This window comes from Triturus cristatus, chromosome 9 (assembly GCF_964204655.1).
Source record: "Triturus cristatus chromosome 9, aTriCri1.1, whole genome shotgun sequence".
NCBI classification, from domain to species: domain Eukaryota; kingdom Metazoa; phylum Chordata; class Amphibia; order Caudata; family Salamandridae; genus Triturus; species Triturus cristatus.
In genome coordinates this window covers 138,456,780-138,480,525 of record NC_140592.1, presented here as the reverse complement: position 1 = coordinate 138,480,525, position 23,746 = coordinate 138,456,780, and the positions used below count along the sequence as shown (strand labels likewise).

The following is a 23,746-nucleotide window of genomic DNA, read 5'->3' as shown; positions in this document are numbered from 1 at the left end:
TTATGACCATTTTGCAGGGTGGGACCAGGGGCGTAGCTTAGTCAATGCTCACAGGATGAGTCTGAGATTTTTCAATAAAGTGTACCTAACTAAAAAGGATGGGGCTGGCTGGTGCCACTGTACGGTGATAATGGATAGGGTTAGTGGTGTAGGTTTTCACTTATTTGGTAAAGTAAGGTCAGCTAGTGTAGGGACTCTGTGGGATAGTCTGGACTATGCGGTCAACTTTTGTCCTGTTCTTTCTCAGCAATGTAGGCAAGATTGGTCCAGGAGAGAAGATTAGCATAAACCCATACCTAACATCAGCAGACTAGGCTTAGGAGGAGCAGACAAAGCAGGCTATTTAGTTGTCCAAGTTGTGCAGCTGGCCACTGATGGAAGAGAAGGAGGGGCAGGAGGCTATATGAATGGTGCAAAATTGTAGAGAAATGCTGCAGAGTACCTACCAGAGGTTGACAAACACCTAAAAGTTCAGGGAAAGGATGTTTGATATACCTAGACCATAAGACATTAGCACAGTGGTGAGCTGCACAGCAATGAATTGGTGATACCTAATTTCTCCCTTTTAATAGAAAATATAGAAATAGTATCACAGAATTAACAATGTAAATATTGTGTGTCGGTCTGAGTACTGAAGAACACTGCAGTTTTAGTTCTGCCGAGGTGTACAGTTGTCCATTGCTTGACTGATCCTCAACCTGCCCAAGAGGACCCACATCCCCAAGCACCTAAAGGACGTTGACTGGCTTGCCGTCCGAAGAGATGCCATTTCAAGCTTCTGATCCACACCTACAAAGCCCTCCAAACCGAGGAACCCACCTACATGAACTACTGCCTGCACTTCCACTGACCTCCCAGGAATTGCCACTCTGCACACCTTGCCCTCACACAGATATCACGCATCCGCCACTGCTGCTCTGGCGGACTCTCCTTCTCCTACGTTGCTGCCAAACCCTGGAACGCCCTTCCCTTCCAACTGGCACCGCACCCTCGCTGACTCACTTCAGAAAGGGACTCAAGACCTTGCTGTTTGACTGATTCCCACAGCGCCTGCATACCCTCTCGGGTGATAAGCCGCGCTATACAAATTGGTTGATTGACTTCAAGTGGTTGGGTTTTGGGTTAGCTTTCCTGTGGCTTGGATACCATTCTAAGTGTTTATGGGAGTAGTAGGTTTCCTAAAAAAGATTTCACAATGGATCTGTCTAGGATGGGCTATCCTGTCAATATAACGTGAAAGAATGTACCACTGAAAGAGCAAACACTTGGACAACTGTATGCTTAGTAGCTGTATTGTGCGTAGAATGGTGACAAGAATTGTGTCCAATATGTGCAGTTGTTGTAGAATGGTGACTATTGTGTCTTGAGCTGGATGCACTACTGACCTAGCGAACGCCGAGCCATTTGAATGGCTTGTAGTCAATAGTTAGTCCCAGGAGTTGTCTCCTCACCAGCTGGAGTGTGGTGGGGCACCACAATATGATTACCAACTAAACCAATGTGAGGAAGGAAGAGGATGGGGGACTCTAATTCAACACCCCCACTACTACCCCCAGTGCAGCAGAGAAGGGGCCTTTAGGTGTATGCAAAAGAAAGGGAGTAAGTGGGGGCAAAGGATACCCAAGGATATCTGGAACAAAAGCACTTATTCACTAACCGATCTTAATTGGACTACAAATGTGAGATCAAACATTGCATGCTGTGTTGCAGGTAAACATTAATCATTTACGCCCATTTTAAGAGAGCAAACCGGGGTAATTGGTTTGGCCAGTATTTTTATTTCAAGTCAGACAAACCAATCACCAGAATCCAGTATTTTTCATCTTTGAATGTAGTTATAAAAGAGCAATTGCAAGATGTGAAGTATTTTAGTCCTTAGACTATTCCTAAAAGTTAAGTCAGATGCACCACCATACAGGTACACAATAGTGGTGTGAGTAATACTTCCGAAGCAGAAGTATAAAGATTTCCTCCTTCACAGAATGGGTACAGCACACAGTCTGCAGTGCAAGTTTCCCAAGCATCCTATTTTCACAGATGACACCACAGCATCCCTCACACACTGGGCATCCAGAGTGCAGGCTTCCATTACTAATGGAAAAGGTACAACGTGCCGAGAAGTGCAAGTTCCTCTCTTTCACAGAACAAACATACAGCATGGTAAACGCCAGTGGAAGCTTCCCTCCCTGACACTACAGTAGCAGGAAAAACTATCCACTGTTACAGGGCTGGTAAAACCCAGAAAATATAAGCAAAGCCTCCTTTCTCAAATGAGGGGTACAGCACATCTGCAGCAGCAGTGCAAATGCCCTTGGCTATTTTGAGTATTTTTCACATGGTTCTGTGCATTAGTAAGTGCACGGATGGTTGAGCAAGTAAGACACTTAAGAAGGATGGTTGAGTATAAACATCTGGGTTTTTTTCAGCACTAAAATGTCCCAATGTGTAAACGTGCCTACAAATACTGTTGTGGTGTTAGCCACCATAACCAACTGAAGCGTGCCATACAGAGCGCAAGCTTTCCCACAAGGCAACAATCAGGCATACAGTTATAAAATTAGTTGACCAAGCAAAATACTGGACCTCCTAAGAGGGCATAAGTGTTTCTGACAGTACAAATCTTTTATACACACCATTTGTTAGAGGGGATAACAGCACAAAAACCCTTGCCTGGTATCTCAGTCGTTGAGATTCCGTGTAACAATATACTCTTCTGTAGGCTTAAATACAGAGTACTAACAAAACTACCCTTAAACGTGTATGGACGTTAACATATGATTTTTTTACAAACAAAATATCAGGCCTACATGTGATCAAATACCTATCTGTGTGCTATAGTATGGAGTAATTACAATCCATACTTAAATGCCTATTGACTTTAACATCTGCTTTTCGCAATAAATGTCTGCCTTTATCATAACATTCTTAATAAATGGGTCCTCTTTATACCCATGGTCATTGGCTTGCCTCCATAACCAACATGGGTCCCGGTGAAACTAATATAAAGTTTACCACAAGTCAAAACATGCAATCGAAGCCCACGTGTTTTTTATTTTTATTTTTTCCACACAAATTTGGCCCAATCTGAATCCTCTACTCAGATGAACAGGTGGGTGGCGCCTAAGTCACACTCAGTAGGGTTCTGAAAACTTTGATTGGTCACAGATGGTCAAGCAACAGCTGAACTGTCTAGACAGACCTAAAAATCCATCTAGATGACTGTAGCACTAGGCTTCAAATACCAAACTCTGAAGTCTAAAGGTAATGACTGCCCTCCTCCCATCTGCACTACAGGAAGAGAAAAACAAACACAGCAAATTATCCAGTTTTCTTAAACCAATTTAATAGCATTACAATGTTGTGTGTACACCAGAAAGTTGAAGCTTGGGCAGATGGATAAATAAGCAAAATCACAGGCTCCATGAAGGGGAAGGACACGACGTAGGCCTATTCAAAGAATGGACCCCTGACTACCAACATGTGGGCAGAGTTCAGTGCAGAACTTGTAAAATTCCTGGGTTTTTAGTTCCATAAGGGAGCAACATTGACTCAAAATAGTGATATTCACTCAGTGGAGATGGTAAATCACTTACACATCCCTGATTTTTAGTTTCCCGGCTCCATCTGGGTACAACAAGGGCCTATCATGAGAGGCTTTTGCATGCAGACACTAGTTGCCACCTTCCTCCCTTTTCTTCACGTCACTGTATGTAAAAATCAGTGAGGTTCTAAAATTTCACAAATCTGGCAAAATTCATTCTCCTTGACTACCATCTCTGTATTTCATGGACGCTCATCAACTTTGCTTCAAGTCATTTAAGTCGGTGTCCCTTTTCAAAAAGTAAGTCCATTCTGGGCCTGAATACTTTGGTTTTCTGAGTCTTCTGGGTCTCTTGATTTCTGGCTGCTCACAGTCAATCCGTAATTTCTGCCTGTTCCGCCTCTTTTTTGATCATCCTCTAGCTCTTTCCTCTCTAATAGTCTCTGGCCTTTATCTTTTCAGAACTTTCCTTTTGACATTTTCATTTCTTGGCCATTGGTCTTCATGATGCACTAACTCCTTCGATTTACTGGTTACTTCTGGTTCATGCTGCACATTTCCCACTTTTTGAGTATGGCTTTATTTCTAGTGCTTCTCCTGCTTTATCTTCAATTGGTTGTGCACACATTTCTGTTGGATTATTCTGTTCTCCAGAGGTTAACAGGAACTCGGCGATTGCCGAGTTTCAACCTTGGTCTCCATTTCTCCTCGAGCTGGAGATTTTTCTTTCTCGTGGGCTCTGCACTGGCCAGCTGATCAGGAAGGTGGTGCGTGCTGAGACCTCTCAGGTAGTACCTCTTCTTCCTAAGATGCCTTGGAAACCCAGAATCGAGCTGACTTGGAGAATCAGCTGGACTTGTCCCTACTTCCTCTTGTGTTTATCTTCATTTGTCAGGCATGTATCCAGTTGGGAAAGCCTGCAAGCTTCACAGCAGTGTTGGTCACAAGCATTACTTGATGAGGTCCCTTCCAGCAGGCTTCCAGGCGGGGCTTGGGCATATGCTTCTTCACAAGAACCCAGTCACCTGGGTTCAAATCATAGCAAGGTTTGGATCTCACTACTGGATTCGCCAAGTCAACCTGATGAGAATTTGGAACGCACCACATTAGCAAGTCCTCTGTAATAGTCGAACTATGTCTTCTACAATATTCAGAAAGAAATCTCATGGTCCTCCCCATCAGGATTTCGGGGGGGGGGGGGGGGAGGGCTAGTCCTGTTATTTTGCAGGTGGTGCTCGGGAGGCTTCAAATCACCAGCAGGAGTGCATAGGGCCATTTGAGAAATGTGGAGGCTCATGCCTTTGCTAGTTAAATTTTATTCATGCCATTTTCCCTCTCTACCACTCCTGATGCTTCCAGTCTATAACCGCAGTGAAACTTCAGGTCCTTGTCTGAGGCTGTGCAGAATACCTGCATCTCCTCACTTTTAAACTTACTGCCTTGATCGGACTCAACGTAAACTGGCATGCCAAACTTCCAGATCAACTCCCTTGAGAGCAGATTGGCCATAGTCAGACAATCGCCTCCTAATGCGGACTTATTGCATATCCTATTCAAATGTCCCAATACCTGAAATGTTTGATACAGCATTTGGGCTCAAATTAAGATAGCCCTTTCAATATTATCTTTCTTTGGGAACACTATCCAATTCACTCACTCCATCCTTCCCTAAGAATAAATTGTTAGATATACCGATAGAGCTAGCTTTTCACCAGACAAGTTATCCTATAAAGCATGGTGGGATTTGGTAAGCTCTCATCCGCTAGATACGATGTATGCTATACAAAGTACATCATCTCATAATAGACCATTATGGTTACCTCTTAATTCATATCTTAAGTTGAAAATGTTGTATCAAGAACTTTTTCTGTATTCTCTGAAAAGTTCCACCCCCAAGGAATTTATCTCTGTCCTCCTTTTTATATTAGAGTAATTTTATGAGATGGTTATTGATATGTTTCTTATAAGGCTAACCTAGAGGCAATTTATTGTTGTTTTTATTAACACTTAGGATTTGTTCTATGATTTTCATTTTAACTTCCCTCCCTTCTCTTCCTTTCCCTCCCACTTACAATTATAAAGACTTTTATGGTTTTCTTAATAGTGTTTAATACTGCTTATGCACTTCTGATTGCCCTTGCTGATCTTATTGTATTGTTACTATGCAGTATATAATGAGCTCAGTTATTTAAACAAAGACTATTTCCTCTCCTAGTCGCATGTCTCTACTCCGGGTGCAGGGGTGACTATTCCCTTTGGGCTGAGGGGCTGCGCCCCCCCCCCCCCCCCAATTTTCCTGCTTTGTGACATCCGGCATTCACATTGCTAAAATAATAACCACATTACATGCTGTTGTTGGACTTGGCCCTTTTTGGCTAAAGTTCGCTAAACATTTTGCTTTTCCCCCTAGACCTTTTTTTCTGACACAGTTGTGCCAACTTAGATGCTTTGGGCACTTTGCCAGTGCTGATCAGTGTCAAAGTGCAAGTGCTCCCTGTGTAAAGTGTAATGGCAATTGGTTGTCCATGATTGGTATGTTTGCCTTACTAGTAAACTCCCTAGTAAAGTGCACTGTGTGCCAGGGATGGTAATGTAAATGCTACTAGTGGGCCTGTTACACTAATTGTGCCACCCACACAAGTAGTCTTAAAGAGAGAAACTCATGCCTGCCACTGCAGTGCCTGCGTGCAGTTTGGTAAACTATGTTCTGACAAGTGCACCCACTTGCCAGACCTTACCCTTCATTTTCTATGCACATCAGACACCCCTATGGTAGGTCCAAGGTATCCCCTGGGCAGGGTGCAGTGTATGTGAAGGGTAGGACATGTATTTAGGTGTGTACCATGTCCTGACAGTGAAATACTCTCCATTTAGTTTTTCACTGTTGTGGGCATCTTGCCCATAGGACAGAATGGGGAGACTGTAATATGTTTCCCAGCCTATCTTCCCAAAGGCTTAAGCTGGAGAGGTGAAGATTAGTATGCCTGAACTCCCAATGTAATAACACATCTTCCTATGAAGGTGGTTTTTGTGTTGTGTTTAGAAACCACTCTTTTAGAAGTGGCTTGGCTTTTGTGCTTTAACATTTCTGTGTGTCTCTGGTTGTGGATTGACTGTCTGGATTTGAAAGTGATAGGATCTGGGGAATGTCTTGACTCGGGGGAGGAGGTGTGACGGCAACAGGCTGACCTTCATCTGGAGTGTAAGGGGGAGGAGTAGCCCCTAGAGGTGAAGAGGCCTGGGCTGCAGCCATAAAACAATGGCTCCATCCCCTGCTGAGTGATTGAGAATCCAGATCCCCACTTATCAAAGGAAGGTTCACTGGCAGGAAGGCACCCAGAACTGGTTTGAACAGGGGTCGGTGCTCCCCTGAACACAAAGACTTCACAGACATTTAGGGGTATAACTATGAGAGCGGAAGCCCCTGAACATTGGATTGATCAAGACTGCAAAGGATTGAAACTACTTTGTGGTCAAAAGGAACCTCTGCTAAGGAAGAAACAGCAAGGGTCAGTCCTTTCCTTCAGTCTCTTCAGCTGTGTGTTCTGGGGGCGGCCTGCAGTTGGTGGTTTTAACCAAGGAAGAGGCTAAAGGGACTGTGCTGTGTCACCCTGCTTGAAAGGACTTTGCTGTGCTGTGTCCTGAAGTAACTTCACAAGGGCCCGAGGTGAGCTGGCTCCCTGTTGTGGAAACTCAGGAACACAAAAGTTTCCAGAAGTGTCTCGGCGACGCTGTGTGTGTGTGTGCTTGTTGTAGCCTGAGACCTCATAAGCCGTGCCCTGTGATCGTGGGCACCTACCGTCCAAGTGAGTCTCAGTGGCGCTGTGAGCTTCATTCAGCCTGAGACATTCGTGAGGATTGCCCTGTGACCGTGCACCCCAGAAGTCCATGTGTGTGTCAGCAACGCTGTGTGCATGTGCTTTTTGCAGCCTGAGACCCTCTGAAGAATTGCCCTGTGATCGTGGGAACCAGAAGGTCCAGTGTGTTTCAGCGACGCCGTGTACGTGTGCTTTTTGCAGCCTGAGACCCTCGGAAGAATTGCCCTGTGATCTGGGCCGCCAGCAGCCAAAGGGAGTCTCAGCGACGCTGTGTGCTTCTTGCAGCCTGAGACCTTCGTGAGGATTGCCCTGTGACCATGCAAACCCTAGGCTCAAGGGAGTCTCAGCGACACTGTGTGCCTGTGCCCTGTTGCAGCCTGAGATCTTTATCATCGGCCCAGAATCAACCCAGTTGCATCGGAGGCCCAAGTCGCAAGAGGTGGAGAGGAGAGAGAGGTCGCACCCCCTAGGTAACGTGTGTCGGCGCCTGGGGCAGGCTCGGAGAGAGACTCTCTTGGCCTCTCCCCTTCTGGCAGCGCGAGCCTCTGTCCCAGTCGTGTCGCGGCCTGTACGTGCCAAGGAGTGGCAGGGCCGGAGCGGGGAGCTGCACTGTGGTTTACACCAGATCTGTGTTGGGGGCATATGGTGATGGAAACTGACCGCGAGTCAGTCAGAGGGGTGGAGAGACTGTCTGAAGCACCGTGATCGGTGCTGGAGCGTATTACGCATTGCATTAATTCTGCATTATGAACTACCGGATTGTTGTATCGCGCATTGCATTTGTTTGCGGAATGAACTACCTTATTGTTGCATTACACATTGCATTATTTCTGCATAATGAACTGCCTGATTGGTGTATTACGCATTGCATTAGTTTGCATCATGAACTGCATTAGTCTTGCATTGTAAAGTGCCTGATTCTAGCATTATGAACTGCATAGCCTTGCATTAGGACTGCATAGGATCACCTAGAAGTGCTCATTAATACCTCCAGAACTTACAATTGTTGGCTGACCTAATATCTGGCCAGGAGGTATATTACGAATACGCATATGTTTTTTTTAATGGTGTGGTCTCATCGTATATCTTTTTATATAAACGTATACTTGTTTTTATATGGAACTCGTGTGGAGTCCTTTTGTGGTGTCACCATTGGGTCACAGGGAGCATGGTTGCAAATACTTTACACATTTGCCTTGAAGATAAGCCTGGCTGCTCGTGCCAAGCTACCAAGGGGGTGGGCAGGGGTTATCTGAGAAGGTGTCCTTCCTTTCCCAGATGTGGAAGTGAGGGTCCCTACTTGGCCTAAGGTACCTAACTCGGCCAACTAGGGATCCCGGTTCTAACAGCTGTGTATTGTGATTATTTAATTATTAGTGTGGATGCCACATAAATAGGAAACCTTTCCCTGCACACACCCAATGCCGATATCCTATTGCCAACGACTGCTGCTGAGTGCTCACTGTACTACGTAGGGTCTGGCAACCAGGCAGACACTAGAGCGCATGTGCCAGCCATTGTAGAGGTCCAAGGGCTTGGGTCATTACAGCCCAGGCCTGCCATTATCTGGGTCCTTTAGTATCCTCCCCTAGATGATGCACAGTAGCGTCCCTTTTTTCAGCCGCCCCGGGCGGCATGAGCTTCTGCCTGGGGCGTTGCTACATGCCAATCATTGCCTCCCCACCCCACCCAACGTAATCCTAAGATGGGGATGGGGTCGATAAGCATTACGGACTCCACCCTATGACGCTGTGGGAAACGGTTGGGGTTAACTGGTCTTCCTAACCTGCACAAGTTGTTGCAGCCAGTTACTCCAAAATCTGGAAGTTTCTGAGGCCCAATTCTCTGCCACCGTCATCGACCAAAGCAGCTGGCCTCCTTTCTTATTCGGTCCAACGAAGCTGGCCTGACCTGCCGTCTGGAGTGCACTCTGTGTCCCAAACAATGGCGTTTTAAGGGCATCGGATCTGAGTTTAAACTTTGAAACGCTGGTGAGTGATTTGTGGTTAGAGATGGATGAATGGCTTTTTAAAAATAAAGGGCACTTTCAGAAAAGGTTTCCGCTGTCACAGTTGGTGTTAATTTTCCTTTTTGTAAGTGGAGTACCCACATTGGGACCTCCCTGTTTTGAATTTAAACGTGCATGAGGGCTCCTTTATTTTTCATGAATAATCACAGAAGGCGAAGATTAACTCGTAAAATGCAATTTTGCACATGGTGCAATATCTAATGACATCAGCTTCACACACCACTATTTAGAACGTGAAAGATGGAGAAGGGGTGGACTAGTGGAATTGAGTTTTCCGTAGGAAAATGTTGTCTTTACTCCCTCAGAGAAGCATGGAGTGGAAAGCAAGCAAAAGAGAAGTGACTCATCTGTCTTAGAGAGCTGATGTCATTCCCTTAAGTCTGAAAATGAGACCTTGTTCTCTCATAAGTGACCCATTAAGTCCGTCCTTCCTTTTTAGCTAGTTAAACAAGTTACATTCTGGGACCTATTCTTTTGTTTCTAATGTTGTAGGCATGGGCTCCAGATTTACAGACAGCAGGCAAGTAACATAACTAAAAAAAATAGGGCTCATCTGAAGAAGTCACTCATGAGGGCAAGTGGGGCAACTTTCCAGCTATGATTACATATTACAGAAATAAAGTTTGCTGTATTTTTAAACGTTGCACTTCTTGCCATCATTTTTTATGTGCTCTATAAACTGCATCCGCTATTCTACTCTGCCTACGTTTCATTTGCTCATTGTGGGTTAAGCCAACTTACTGTACTGGTTTTCCAGCAGCATCTGTTCTTTGTGTGAGACAGAAGCTTGCACCACTTCTGTCTCAACCCTGCTGTGTGTATGTTTGAGGAGCTGGTCAGACTGCAGCTTGTTATGATGAAAGCATACACCTATGCTTCTAGTACTGCATTTCCATTTCTTCTGTGGTGTTTTTTTTTTTTTTTTCTTTTTTTTTTCTTTTTTTTTTAGGGAACCTTTCCACTGCTGCTTGAAATACCTTCCTCTTGCCAAGACTAGTTAAGGGTACTCTGCATTTGCCTTTTGTAAAAACATTCTGTAGTAGTGAGTGGAGCTTGCTATAGCATGTAAGGGAAGCTTGCATTGCTGCTGCTTGTGTGAACTTTGTTCTGTGTATAAGGGAAGCTTGAACTGTTACTGCTTTTGCCTACACATTGTGTATGTGAAAGATACTGGTTTTATTGCTGCACATGCTGTGCATGTGTGTTGAGTAAAGCTTGCATCACTGCTGTCAGAAAATGAACAACTAAAATTGCGTTTTATCTTTTGTGTTAGAGAAATTGTGCAGTTTCCAACCATTGTTTTCATTTTTTTGGTGATTGTGGAAAGACACCAAGCATTTCTGGGAATAAAATATGTTGTACAGGAATAGTCTAAGGATGTCATTTCAAATTTCTTGTACAACCTACAGCTGTTTTGTCAATCCGTTTCCAAAGTGCCGTACAATGCCCTGCATGTCCATGTGTTTCCCACTTTTAAAAAAATGTCAGAGTTGCGGAAGCCTTTTTGTATGGGCCGGGCACTCCCTGCGCACTCTCCACTGCATTGCTTGCTGCACTCATTTCTGTTAGAAATGTGGGCAGTGATTTACGCCTTACCAATTTCAAAATTCACCAGCCACCACTGCCAGGGTGAAAACTAACTACACAGATACTTGAGCTAGTTACAGCAGAGAAGCTCCAAGAAACCGGTTTGAAGGTGATGGAATTGCCCGTCTGGCTTCCCTAACTGACTCCTGCTCACAAGTCTTGCTCTTTTCATTGACTTTCTGACACACAATACATATTTGACATATGTTCTCAGCCTGGCATGGCAGTGTGGGTTCCACCTGTACGGTTTAAAGGTCTGCAACATTCCATCCCTTCCACATTCTTCAGGCCATATAGGTGGTTAACCCTAGCCTGCAACATGGAATCGGGCAGGGCTAGTTTCCAATCATTAAACTCCCAGATCTCACTGGCATCTTTCACACAGCCTGCACTATCCTATTTTATCTTTTCAATTTCAGGTACCTCAATCTGGGGCCCTTGAAGCTCATTAAAGGTATGCACAGTGTTCTATAACCTATTTAGGACCGTTTCATTTTCATTATTACGTGGTTAATCCAAATGAGATGTGCAGGACTCGAAATCCATACCTGGCAGTCTAGTCATGGCACAAGTAAAACGCTTCTACAACACCATGCATGGTACAAACTGCATATGCTGCTCTCAAGATACCGTGTCTATCAGAGGCCTTATACAAATGGTGTATGATAAAATTCTTTAAGTTGCACATCCAGCATGCCTGGTCTCTGCTTGGTGCACAGCTCAGTCACTTCAGCACAACTATGGTCCAACTCGTCCTCTTCAGAATCACTGTCTGGAATGGGTGAACGGGCTGTGGGATTGAGCACATTCGAATGCCTTAAAAAAATGTTATTCTCTTCCAAAATCCCCTGTTTATATTTAGTAATCCAAGTGCTTGTCATGTGTTGATGTCGAGGGCAGGCCAAGACTATTTCAATTGAATGTGGAGCCATCACACTGAGTGGGTAACCAATCACAATGCCCTCACTATGCTGTATTTTCAAACTAGCAGCATCGATGGTGTCATGTTCCTTGGGTTAGTCCCATCATGTACATACCAATTACATACATTGTGTCCCATCGACATGACATAACGGTCTTACATAGGTGACCTTTACTCAGTAGCTTACTTCTGTCTCGCCGACATCGGGCTCTTGGTACCATATCTTAATCCCTGAACCTGACGTACAAAAAACATGTTCCCGCGCACGGTAGATTTATTCTGTACAAGGGTCGTCACTTTTTTCATTCATGGCCAACAGTTGTACCCCTGTAGGAGGACCCAACGCTATTTTATGTAATGGTTTTATTCATCTTATTAGCACTATGGTAGAAATGTATCTACTTTTTACGATATTGGTACCAGCGATTATATTTGTCTGCTCCGGTCTTGATTCTCACAGCTACCATGTTTCATATTAGACTGATGCTTTTCCAATAAATAATTATGGAAACCATTCCAATTGTCATTCTATGTATTCTGAGAAAAGCAAGCATGAGTGACTGAGCGAAAGATACCATCTTGTTTCCACGATACCGGAGAAATCTGGTTTGTCATGTTCAGAGGTTGCCAGAAACTACCTACTACACTGTATAGTACAGGGGGTCAAAGTGGCACTGTAGAGGTAGCGGGTCTAATGGCTGACTCATCCTGTGGGGGTGTCCAGAATCTGTCTGCACACCAAGACCTCAGTTTAGGTCATCCAGAACGCGCAGGTCCTGGGGGCGGGGGGTCCTAGGAACTACACAACAATGGATTTTCAAACCACCAGGAAGCGTAGAGGCAACTGGGTCCAGTGTAGATGAAAAATATGCCACTGGCTGTTTTGCCTCCTTGTGGGTCTGTGCCTGCACACCATTCACATTCATGATAGCACAACATAAATTCTTTGTGGTCTGGTATTCGTAGGGTGGGCACTATACAAAGTATATATTTCTGAGCTCTAGGAAGACTTCCATGTATTCCTTATCAAATGGTATGGTCACTGATCATTGTGTGTGAGCATCAGTAGATGCTTTGCCACTAGGGAAAAATTGGGAATCCAATAATGACAGTAGGCTGCCATTTCCGAAAACATTCTCACCTCCCTCTTTGTGGAAGGGCGCTTTAAGACTATAAAAGGTCGCTCATGGGACTCTCTCCTCGCTCTTTACAATTTTATGTCCTTAGTACCAAACTTCTTTCTGACAGTACTGCAATTTGTTGGGGAATCTTGTGCCCGTTTTCAGCAAGATGGTAAAGCAGGGCAATTATTTTCTGTGTACAGGCTTCTTTGGTCCCTGATACCACAAGCAAGTCATTGACGACGGTCTAATTTCTTTTCAGTATCTTTTCAGTATCTGGTTAAAGAATGAGGGGCTTTCTATATACACTTGAGCTGAAAACCACAGGTTTTATCTTGAAATCTAAACTTGAAAAGTTATTGACTGTCCTCATGTAGAGGAATGACAAATCGATGACTTTTTTTTTTTTTTTTTTCTTTCTCGCATATGACCCTTCCTTCTTGACCATTGCACTGATTCCTTTTTATTTTTTTCTACATCTCCCCACTCTTGTATTATATAACCAATTCCTTAACAAGCATTTACAAAGCTGACAATTTCATGGCCTTTAAATCCTTGTCACTCAGTCATAACTTCTTCCTTCATTAAAAGTCAAGCTCCACTCCGAAGTCAAAGTCTCCATCTTTATATATGCCTCGTGCTCAATTCTAGCAGCTTCCTTGCTCATGTACAGCATTTCACTTTCACTATAGTTTCAGAAAATCTATACCTAGACTTTTTTTCCCACACTCCCCCAGCTGAGCTCTTAACTGCATCACATCGATCTTTGCGGGTCATTTTCTTTAGGTGAGGTGAGCATTCAGGTGCTGCAGCATCCATGCCAAGTGTTGGACTCTCTGGGGTTCATAGTGTGGCGTGAACACCTATGCTTGTTTGGGTCTGTGGGATGCTTGCAATTGCTAGTACCCGAGGAGTGCTCCTAATCCCTCGCATTGGGGAAATGCTTGTGCTTGCTAGAGTCTAGGGGGTGTCTGTGGTTTTGACATCTGGGCAGCTCTGCTGATGTATGGGTAACACTTTGAATGGCTTTGCTCTCATCTTTAAAGGCGAAGTCTACCGGCTTTGCCAATGTATACTTCACAAAAAGAAGAGACCTATTGTTATATTAATATTGTTAATGCGTTTCAGCTATCCATTCTTCTATGACCTGACATAGTGAGATTTCAATAGGTCCCTGAAGAAACCAGCATTTCGACTCCTTCAATCTAGCGGCACAAATCACATTCTTTGTTCTGGATACCACTGCAAAAGAAAGTGCTAATTGCTGACTCAAGTGAGGTTCATTCTGGAAGTTTCCTTTTTGTTGTCCCAATTCCCCCCCCCCCCCCCCCCCCCACACCTTATCCACAAATCTTATTTCCTTCATTCATGGAGCCAGTCCCACCTCCACACCCTGTGCTTCCTTCCTGCTTTCCTCCCCTTTCCTCACCCTTCCCATGCAACTCAGATTTACTTTTGCCACACGCCACTCTATCCTGATACAGCTACCTCTTTGCTCCCTATTCTGCGCGTTACTGAAGGTTGCCAATGTTTTTTTGTTTTTTTTTTTATACAAAAGTCAAAATCCTTGCTTGTTGCACCTTTTTGGTTGATTTCCTGGTTAGAACAGCTTTATTCCATTATCATATGGCCACTCGTATTCAGACTAGTGCAGCAATTAACTACTGTATTGATTGTGTAATATGGAACTCATCACGTAAAGCCAACCCCTTCACTGATGAACCTCACTATATGAATTTTGGGGATTTATTTTGACGATGACTGAGTCTTCTAATAATTACTTGCCCCATTTGATTGGTTTGCAGTCATAATGACTGGATTTTTAAGAGCCAATAATATGAACCTTTGACAGCTCACCAATAAGTTCCTGCACTTGCACTGGTGATACTACCAGCACCCTCCACTGATGAACCCATTGTACTACACTATGCAGAAGGAGAGCTGGAATGTGCATCTAAGCTACACATTAAAGTGAAATTAGCTGAAGCAATCTGCTGTATATAAAGTAGAGGTCTCCAACCTTTTCTGTAATACGAGCTAATTATGTTCGATGAAAATCAAGCCAAGTTGCTAATGTTAGTGGTGTGTAGTGACCACTTCAGACGAGATCACTTTAGTGGCCACCCAATGCATGACTGTCATTGGCGATCGCATCAGTGAATCTGGCAGGGATTCCAGTCCTATTGCAAAAAAGGTTTAGCTACTTGGCATGCTTACACAAGTGTAATACAAAACTGTGCTAGTTGCAATGCCCCCTGCACCAAGCTTATAATCGTAGTAATAAGCCTCCCCAGCACCACATGCTTTATCACTAAAATATCTGTTTTCTTTGTCTGAAAATTCAAACCTATACCTCGGAAGTAAGGCTGAAAAGGCACACATTTTCATCTCCAATACATGCTTTTCAATTTTGGTGTGTGTGTGTATATATGTCTGTGTGTTTTTGTGTGTGCAATTCACCCAAGCGGCAGCCTCTAATTTTGAAGGATGTGCTGAACATTGGGGAGCTACTTACAGGAAGATCTAGAGTTACCAGTAGCTCTAAAGCTTCTTGTTGTGGGTGCCTGATATAAGCCTAATGAAGATTGGTCAATTACCAATCTGCTGCTACCCTGCCACCATGGCGCCTTTGAGATGTTGCTAGTACTGGGTTTAAGTAGAATCTGATGACTTTATACTGAAGGAGCGGATTAAATGTGGTTGTCGCAGAGGTAAGTTTGGCAAGAGTTTGTCATAGTAGCTGGTTGTCCTGATGCAGTTGAATGTTGGCACATAGGCCACATCAAAAGGTGAATCGGAATAAAGCAGGCTTGAAATTGCTGTTTTGGGCAGATCTAGTGACGAGGTCTCTTCGTTTCCACTCCAGGTTCAATGTTTCAAACCTCTTCTCAATTGCCTGATAATGCTATGGCTCAGGGCATAGATGCGTCCCTTCCTGGAGGAAAACTTCAGTCTGGGTCCTGTTCCGGAGCACTGGTGGTTGATGGAAGAACTGGTGGGTCCAAGATCAGCAAGGAGGATATTGGAGCTCCTTGTGGCTTCAAGTAAGTGAACAGACTTCAGATTAATTGTCTTTCAGGAGGAGTGCCTTGAATTATAGCCATTGACCTTCTTATACCTGCCAATCTGGGGCTCTTCAGTGCTGGATAAGCACTCTAAGATATTTAATTTATGAACCTTACATTTCGGAGACTACAAGTAAACCATGGCATAAAGTAGCATTTTGCGAGTTCCATTTTTGGCACAACCAGCTTGGTTGGTTAGAGTGAGGAATGGGGTGGAAGCGAGCAATATTGTGAGTACATTCTACTGCCGAAGTGGTAAAATCAAAGATCCTTGTTATTCGAGGGGGCTCTAGCCCTCTCTGCTTCCCAAAACCACATACTTGAAGGATTCCCAACACACCCCCAGCTGGCTGCTGTGAACAATAACCATGAAACTTGGAGGTGTTAGCGAGGCCCATAGCATTGATTTTCCGATATGACTGGGGTGGCAAGAAGAACCGTTTGGTGGAGACTAGTCTAGGCTTCCATGGTAGGAGGTGCAGTAGATTGGAAAAAAGACCAGGGCCATGCAGTAAGGAGAGACCTTCTCTGTGATAAGGTTGCAAAAGGTTTTGCATGATAAGATGACGCAAGTAGGTGCCTACAAGCATACAGCTCCTCATTTAATTTAAAACTTGTAGGTTTTCTGTTTATTCTGGCTTGAACAAGGGCACTGTGCAGAAAATATAGCAAATTGCTTTTCTTCTCTTGGAAGGTAACAGTGGTGGAAGGTAACAGTGGGGGCCAGATGGAGCTAGGTGCCCACCTGCACTTCCTCATTCCACGTTCCCGTTTTCACCCCCACCCCTCCCACCCCCCGCTACAGCTCTATTCGCTGCTACAGTATTCTCCGCTAGTCTCCTTGGAGGTGGTGGGAAGCAATCCTGAAGTCTGGCCTGTTAGAATTTGTGCGAGGCCCGCATCCACCTGCTTTTCAAAAGGAAAAAAAGTCCCTCCGGGATAGAACCTAGCAGAGCCAGCATTAGACGCCATCAAGTTATATGGCCATGTTTAGGTGCCTCTCAATGCTTAATTTGAACCAGCGGTTTCCGGTGCTCCGCACCGGCACTTAATTGTCAACACCAGCAAGTATGACCGTGTGTAGATGGTGATACCAAAGGGGATGATGGACGGAGCGCTTGAGCAAATCAAACACTCACCCCCAGTCAACTGATCTGGGTTTAATCCATCATTCTTCAGCTCACTACACCACCCCAGTTCAGACATGGCCATATGCAAATCAGTCTGACCCTGTGCCTCATGGGAACAGTCCAGCCCGAACTGCCAAGCCAAGTCTTCCCTGGACCGGAAACTAGCATCTTGGGACCGGCTTCGGGTTCATAACCCTCATCAGCCAGGCTATCTTGAGTACATGGTGGCACTCTTTGTCTAATTTAAAAGTGAGCACAAAAGCAGTTGTGTATTAATCCAATATAAATTAAAATGACCAACCCCTGCCGCTGAAGCCATTCTTTAACCTATGAGGACCTGCAGTAGATGGAGTTGTCAAACTTGTTTAAGTGTGATGGTTAGTAGTTATGTTGGTAGTGCCATTGGCAGCACGGGCAGTGGCAATGGGTGATGCAAGCTGCATTTTCCTCTTGACAAGGGCCCCGGCACTTATACATTTACAAATTAAACACTGTTGCCTCTTCAGTAATAGACCGGCTTGCTTTCACAACGATAAATTTAATTTGTGCCCAATTGTTGATAGCCTCAAGATCTGTAGGCCTGATGGATATTGCCCCGATACCCTCTTGTTGTGACTGCAGCAGGGATTATTATGAAAGGAATTGTACACCCCGCTAAATGTCCCATCTCATCTGAAAGATGTACCATAATTCAGTGTTATATCTGACTTTAGAGGGGTTGCTTTTATTTTGTTTGGAATGCACCTTTGTGTGAAGATACTCCTGTTTGGTCTTAAAATTAGCATTTTCCGCTTCAGCGTATTCTGGCCAAACACTTCATCTCCCCGTGCCTAACAAAAAAGAATGTGTCCTCGTGTAACGCAACTGGAGCTATGTAAAGTGCTCTGATACCAGATACCTAAGGGTCAAGTTTGCGCTATATAAAACTCTGTTTAAAAAAAAAAAAAAAGTAGCAGCAATCTACATTGATCAGCCATTCGCAGCCCCCCGTCTGCTATGATTTATTTCCTAAGAACAGTTAGCGTTGGAGTGAGCTATGATAGCAACAACATAATAGCTCACAGACTAGTCGACTGGTGCTGAAACTCCTTGAAAATCTTCAAGGACAGTTTCCTGGTGCGCTCGAGTCTGGTCTTTTTCCCACTGCCATTTTGCTGGTAGCTGAGCTGCTGTTAGATGGTCACCGGGTGGGGGAGGGGGGTGGGGACAAGGTTGAGCCACGCCAACAACTGACTGTACCAGCTCCTTTAGAGCATGCTGCTGCACCGCTTTTGGGGGGGGAAGCTGCATGGCCGGGATACTTTCCACTCTGGAGAGCTGAATCAAGGTAACAATGTTGCTCCTCTATCTAAATTCTAAACAAAAATGAGAGGGAAACAACCAGGCTTGTCTGTCTCCCCAAAGCACTTCTAACAAACACAGAATGGGCGAAATGTAGTCTCAAAAGAACAGTATCCTGTTGGTCATGAAATGTATCTCCTTTAAGGAAATCCCATTATGTTTTTAAAAGAACCCTCACCCACCAACCTGGTTGGTGGCATGCTTCGCCATTGGGTTCCCACCTAGGGGTAGAGTGCCTCCTAGGTGAGCTTCGATGCCTGATTACAGTGGAGCAGGATTTTATTTGGCTGAAAAGGTGAATAAAGTGAGTAAACCTTTAAAACTGCCTCCAAATCAAACCTTTTTGTTATTAGAGTTCCTGGGGCAGGGTTCAAATCGAGGGTCGATGTGGAAGAGAAAAAATGATCTCGCACATCCCAAGAAGGTAAAATGGTCTACATGTTTCAGTCAATCAAACCAGTTTCAGGTGGCTTTCTTCAGAACCAGTACTGCTAGGGCCAGAACAGACCATAAGCAGTTCTAGTGTACGCACACGAAGGTGTGCATAATTGAAAGTGGCTTCGTAACTTACGGTTTCCACCTACAACGAAAATATCTGGATAAGAGAAATGGAGACAAAACATACAAGACACCGCGACTTACATCAAACAGTTGATGGTGGATGCAGAGTTAGGCGCGGCGTGCGAATCGTCCAGCACCAACAACTTGGTGCCACTGGGTAAAAGGTCTGTCATTCATGCATGCTATATATACAGGCATTTAGTGTGATCTGATCATTTACGTTATTTATGACCCCAAAGGTTTGGGTTGGTGCTCCTGCACGTCGCGTGACGTTCTTGGTGACTGCAGGCATTCAGTCATTTATACAAAGTTTACCCCCAGGGCTGGGGTTTTACGCTCCAGAACGTCACATGTAAATCTAGGTGACTGTAGGCATTTAATCCTAGAATTCTACCTTCAAACTTTACATTCATATAACCAGGCAAAGAACGGAGTCTAGGCGAAAAACTCAGTGATTATTCGGAGTTGTGTGGCTGTCCCTATGCATATGAAAGTACCTACTTTTGTTACAATAATTTAGAATAACCTGGATCCCGGAGGGAGGCGGTTCCTGTAGTCACACTGTTGTGAAAAGATAGATTCAGCTATTAGCCTAAATCGAAGAAATATGTGACTTTGTTTAGTAACCCTTTGGTTCCTGACGATGAGCTAGTTGTGGTCCAGCCTACTGCTGTACTTAATGTGTAAAAAAAAAAAAAAAAAAAAAAAAATTAAAAAAAAAAAAAGATAAGTGCCAGAGCCCTTGTCGGGGAAGCCACTGCAGTTTACACCACCAATTGCCCCTGCCAGCACTGCCAATGACTGTACCATATATTGACTGCGAGGGGTTTTGGAAAACAGGATAAATGGCGCTCAGGCAGGTAAACGGTCAGGTACAGTGAAAGAAAAGAAGAACAATGGCTTCACGGTGCAAACAGGTCAGGGGAGGACCCAAAACCCCTGTGTAAGGTGTGCGCAAAAACCCATGCCAAAACAATTATAGACAAGTCCTGTGCACACGTTTATGATAAATAAAACATTCACAGTATAATCAAAGTAGTTCAACACTTGTCGTTATGTGAATGTTTTAATTCAAGATGAGTCCATCAATACAAAGAGCGCCAGCCGACACGTGTTTCGTCAACAGCTAGAAATCTGTGACTCTTCAGGGCTGATGTATGCGAGTAAGGGATGGAAGTCGAGATGTCGGTGAAGCATCTAAAGGATCCGAGGTAGAGAACGGGTGTTCGAATCAGGAGTAAACAGATCACACGGGCGGATAAGACAGTGTACCAATGGAGCCTGGTAAAGGCGGGTGAAGAACAAAAGTGTCTTGCTGCCGGAGTGTCGGACTAATGACTGTACCATCACAATTAACTATCACACTCACACGAGTGTGAGAATGCAGACTTTAAATATCCATTTCACATCACTAATGCCCAAGCTATTCTTCTAGCTTTGGGTGAAGGGATTGGTGATTTTAATGTAGATTTAAATATGCAACAACTGTGTTCCTCATAAAATTTACTAACAGCACCACCATGTGGCAGGCTGTTATAAGAGCCTGTGTTGACAATAAAGTGCCAGTCCTGAACACTGGAAGCCACTGGCTCAAATTAAGCACTGGCCCAATGATTCAACTCTACTTTTGGCACCACTATTAGAGCATCCATAACAGGCCACAAACAAATTGACTAACTCTCAGGACTCCTTCCTTGGACCCTGTGGCCGTTCCCCATAAAAAAAGTTTTATCTGTTTAGTCTTCGGCTGATGGTGGTATCACTGTGCAAGGTGCCCATCACCAGGAGTGCAATACTGCAATGGGACATTAAAATACCCCCCAAAAAATGTGCTCAGCCAATGGTTTCTGTATTATGAAAGTGGGTCCTAAGTTACCGGGGCAGCCTAAATAGGGAGCATGTGAAACTATAAAAAAAAAATATCTCAGTAGTTGGTAGGGAGCTGGGTACCGTTGAACAGTTTCCTGGGCTGGATGCTGCTGACCGCAATACAGATATCTGCAACAGTGGCATGCAGTGTACGAATGGTTGGGGCAAATCCTACCCCATGCGCCCTCAGATTGATAACCTTGAATATCCATCCCAAACTACAGTGGGGGGCAGGGTACTCCATTTTACTACAGTTTTTTTTTTTTTTAAATATGGGTGGTTTTACTAGCCCAATGTTGAAGAGGAAACCTTTCCAGCTGCAGCTCAGGGTTGTGAGGACTGCAGTGTTGGTGGCTCCGTGTGCGGAGGAGCGCTGACCGCGTGCCAGGGTGTGCCTTCTGGCTGACTGGGCCGTAGGTCTGAAGCCGAGAGGACACGTAGACAGTGAGTGGGTACAACTCCGTTCTCGATGCAGGCAGGAGCGTAACACGGGCCCCTGCGGTGCGGGGGAACCCCAAGCTCCAAGGGTCCCCCTCGGCACTGCACTCTGGCCGGAGAGCTCCTGATTGAGCCCGGAGGGGGCCCCTCTATGTACCATGCAGGGAGGCCCCCTTCACTTTTCGTTACGCCAGTGGATGCGGGTGGTCTCCATCACCCCGCCTGCCTGCGACGCTCCTATTAAACACAGTTCGCGGGACCATGCCAAGCATACCCACAGAGTATACAGCTTTATGAAACCCCCCCCCCCCCCACACACACACATCCACGTGTCCAGCAGCTACACATACCAGTTACATCACTAGTACTACATTACACGCCCTGCCACCCCGCGGCAATTGTTCCCTGCTAGAAGAACAAGGTCCCCCTTTCTCCTAGACCCCTCAAAGGTCCATGTTTCGAGCTGACGCTGCTCCCCCCTACAGGCTCCTCCATGAGCGGTACATCCTGTGGCAGTGGATTACCGCTGGCTGAGGGGGGGGGGGGGGGGTGAAATCTTACCATGGACACGGTTAAACTTTGCCTGCCTTATAAAGGTTGAAGTTTCCTGGCATTTGTGCCAACTTTACAAACTAAGTTTAAAGGTGCTTAACATATATATCACTTTGCTGTATTCAGTACCACGAATTATGCCTCGTTTTGGGTATGTATGAATGTCAGTATTACTGTAAATTTTAGTGATTCTTCCATTAGTGTTTTGGCCTCCATTACCATTGCTTAAACGTATTGATGCATACAAAAAGGCATTACTTGCATTTGTTGAATGTTTGGTCATTGTAATAACTATCAAATGTCCCTAATCCTCGAGTTTTAAAAATGCACGGCCTTCTCCAGTAATTAAGAAACTGATATTTCTTCACTGTAGAAATAATGTTCTTAAAAGGACCGTTTTTATTGCTACTTTTTAGCAGTTGATTTGAAATCTTTCCCGCAAAATGTAATCAAATGAAGGCTGATCAATGCCTATGGATTTGTAGATAATGACTGAAGGGCGTGATCTGATGCCTCCTCCCCATTGGCGCCACCTTCTTCCGGGTTCCCTAACTTCCGCTCTCCATTGCCCCTCACCTCTCCATAGACCCTCTCTCACATAGTTAATTTGTTTTATAGCACCACTCATACCAGTGTAGGGTGTCAGAGCTCTTTACGTCACGCTCATTATACACAAACCAATCATACGTTTGTAAGTCTATAGTAAGTGTCAATTAAGACCATGAGTAATTACAAGATCTAGGAATCCCATCATCCATACTAGTAGGCAGTATAGTTTAAGAGTTTGGTCCGTAGAGGCAGGAATTAAAATTTAACACAGTGGTTTGGTTTTACTAATCCGCCTGTATTTCTTAGGACCCTTTTTTAGCAAAATTAGGATAAAGAAAGACGGGGGGTAGGTTATGGGGTGTTCTAACCCACGAGCTAGTCTGCATGCAGTTCTTTGGCACTACATAGGTCACTGTGCTGTATTAGCATTGTAATTTATGAACTGCAAGTAACAAAATAATCTGACCAAAAATTAACCCACTGAGCTAGCCACATAAAATACACTTCTGTGATCTGCATGGTACACGTTCTTTGCCGCGGGCACATTATCCCTCTGCACAATTTTATGAAAAGTCAAAACTGCCACTAGACAACTCTGTTCTTTCCTGCAGGAACATTAATTGCCAGAGTAATCTTGACATTTTTATTGTTGCCTGAAAACTGCTGGACACACAAGTAACTTTGCAGCAGGTGATTTCAAACCAGTAAGTTATTTCTAAACACTGCGTCCCCCAAGGTCAACGCCAAGTGTAGCTGCACGACCACCCCATCCTCCCCAGCTCCGCACCAGGTGTGGCTGCCCTGGTCGCACTGTCCTCAAGCCAGCCCTGTGTTCCTTTGTATACATGCATCTTTACTAACTTGTTTTGATCTCTAATATAACTGACAGATGAAACTTTTAGTTGATCAAATTCACTAAAGTTTGTCCTTCACATGCAAGCTGGTGTTTTGAATAATGTAACCAAAGTTGGTCCTTAATAGTCTGGTGGGAGAGGGGGTTGGTAAAAACCTTTGGCAGTTCAAGAAAATATACCACCACTAAAGGCATATAGAGGTGTTTAAGGCTAGAGTATTTGATAGTGTCATGCTAAAATGTAGGTGTGCGAAAAACTTTTTGACCACATAAGGTATCCACGCCAAATTTGCGTCCCTTTCTTCCAACATCATGGGGATTCTAAAGGTAACCAGGGTTTGTGGATTCCCCTGGAGGGGTCCCAGAAATT

The 23,746-nt window shown here is 44.5% G+C and overlaps 1 protein-coding gene across 1 annotated transcript in view; it reads left to right on the top strand.

The window, feature by feature from the left end:
- LOC146797527 (uncharacterized) overlaps positions 1-23,746 on the top strand; it is a 192,741-nt gene that overhangs the window by 5,079 nt on the left and 163,916 nt on the right. The window contains exon 2 of the mRNA XM_085627565.1: positions 15,885-16,062. Within this exon, the coding sequence (XP_085483691.1) occupies positions 15,885-16,062 (178 nt within the window). The remainder of the gene's footprint in view (positions 1-15,884; positions 16,063-23,746) is intronic.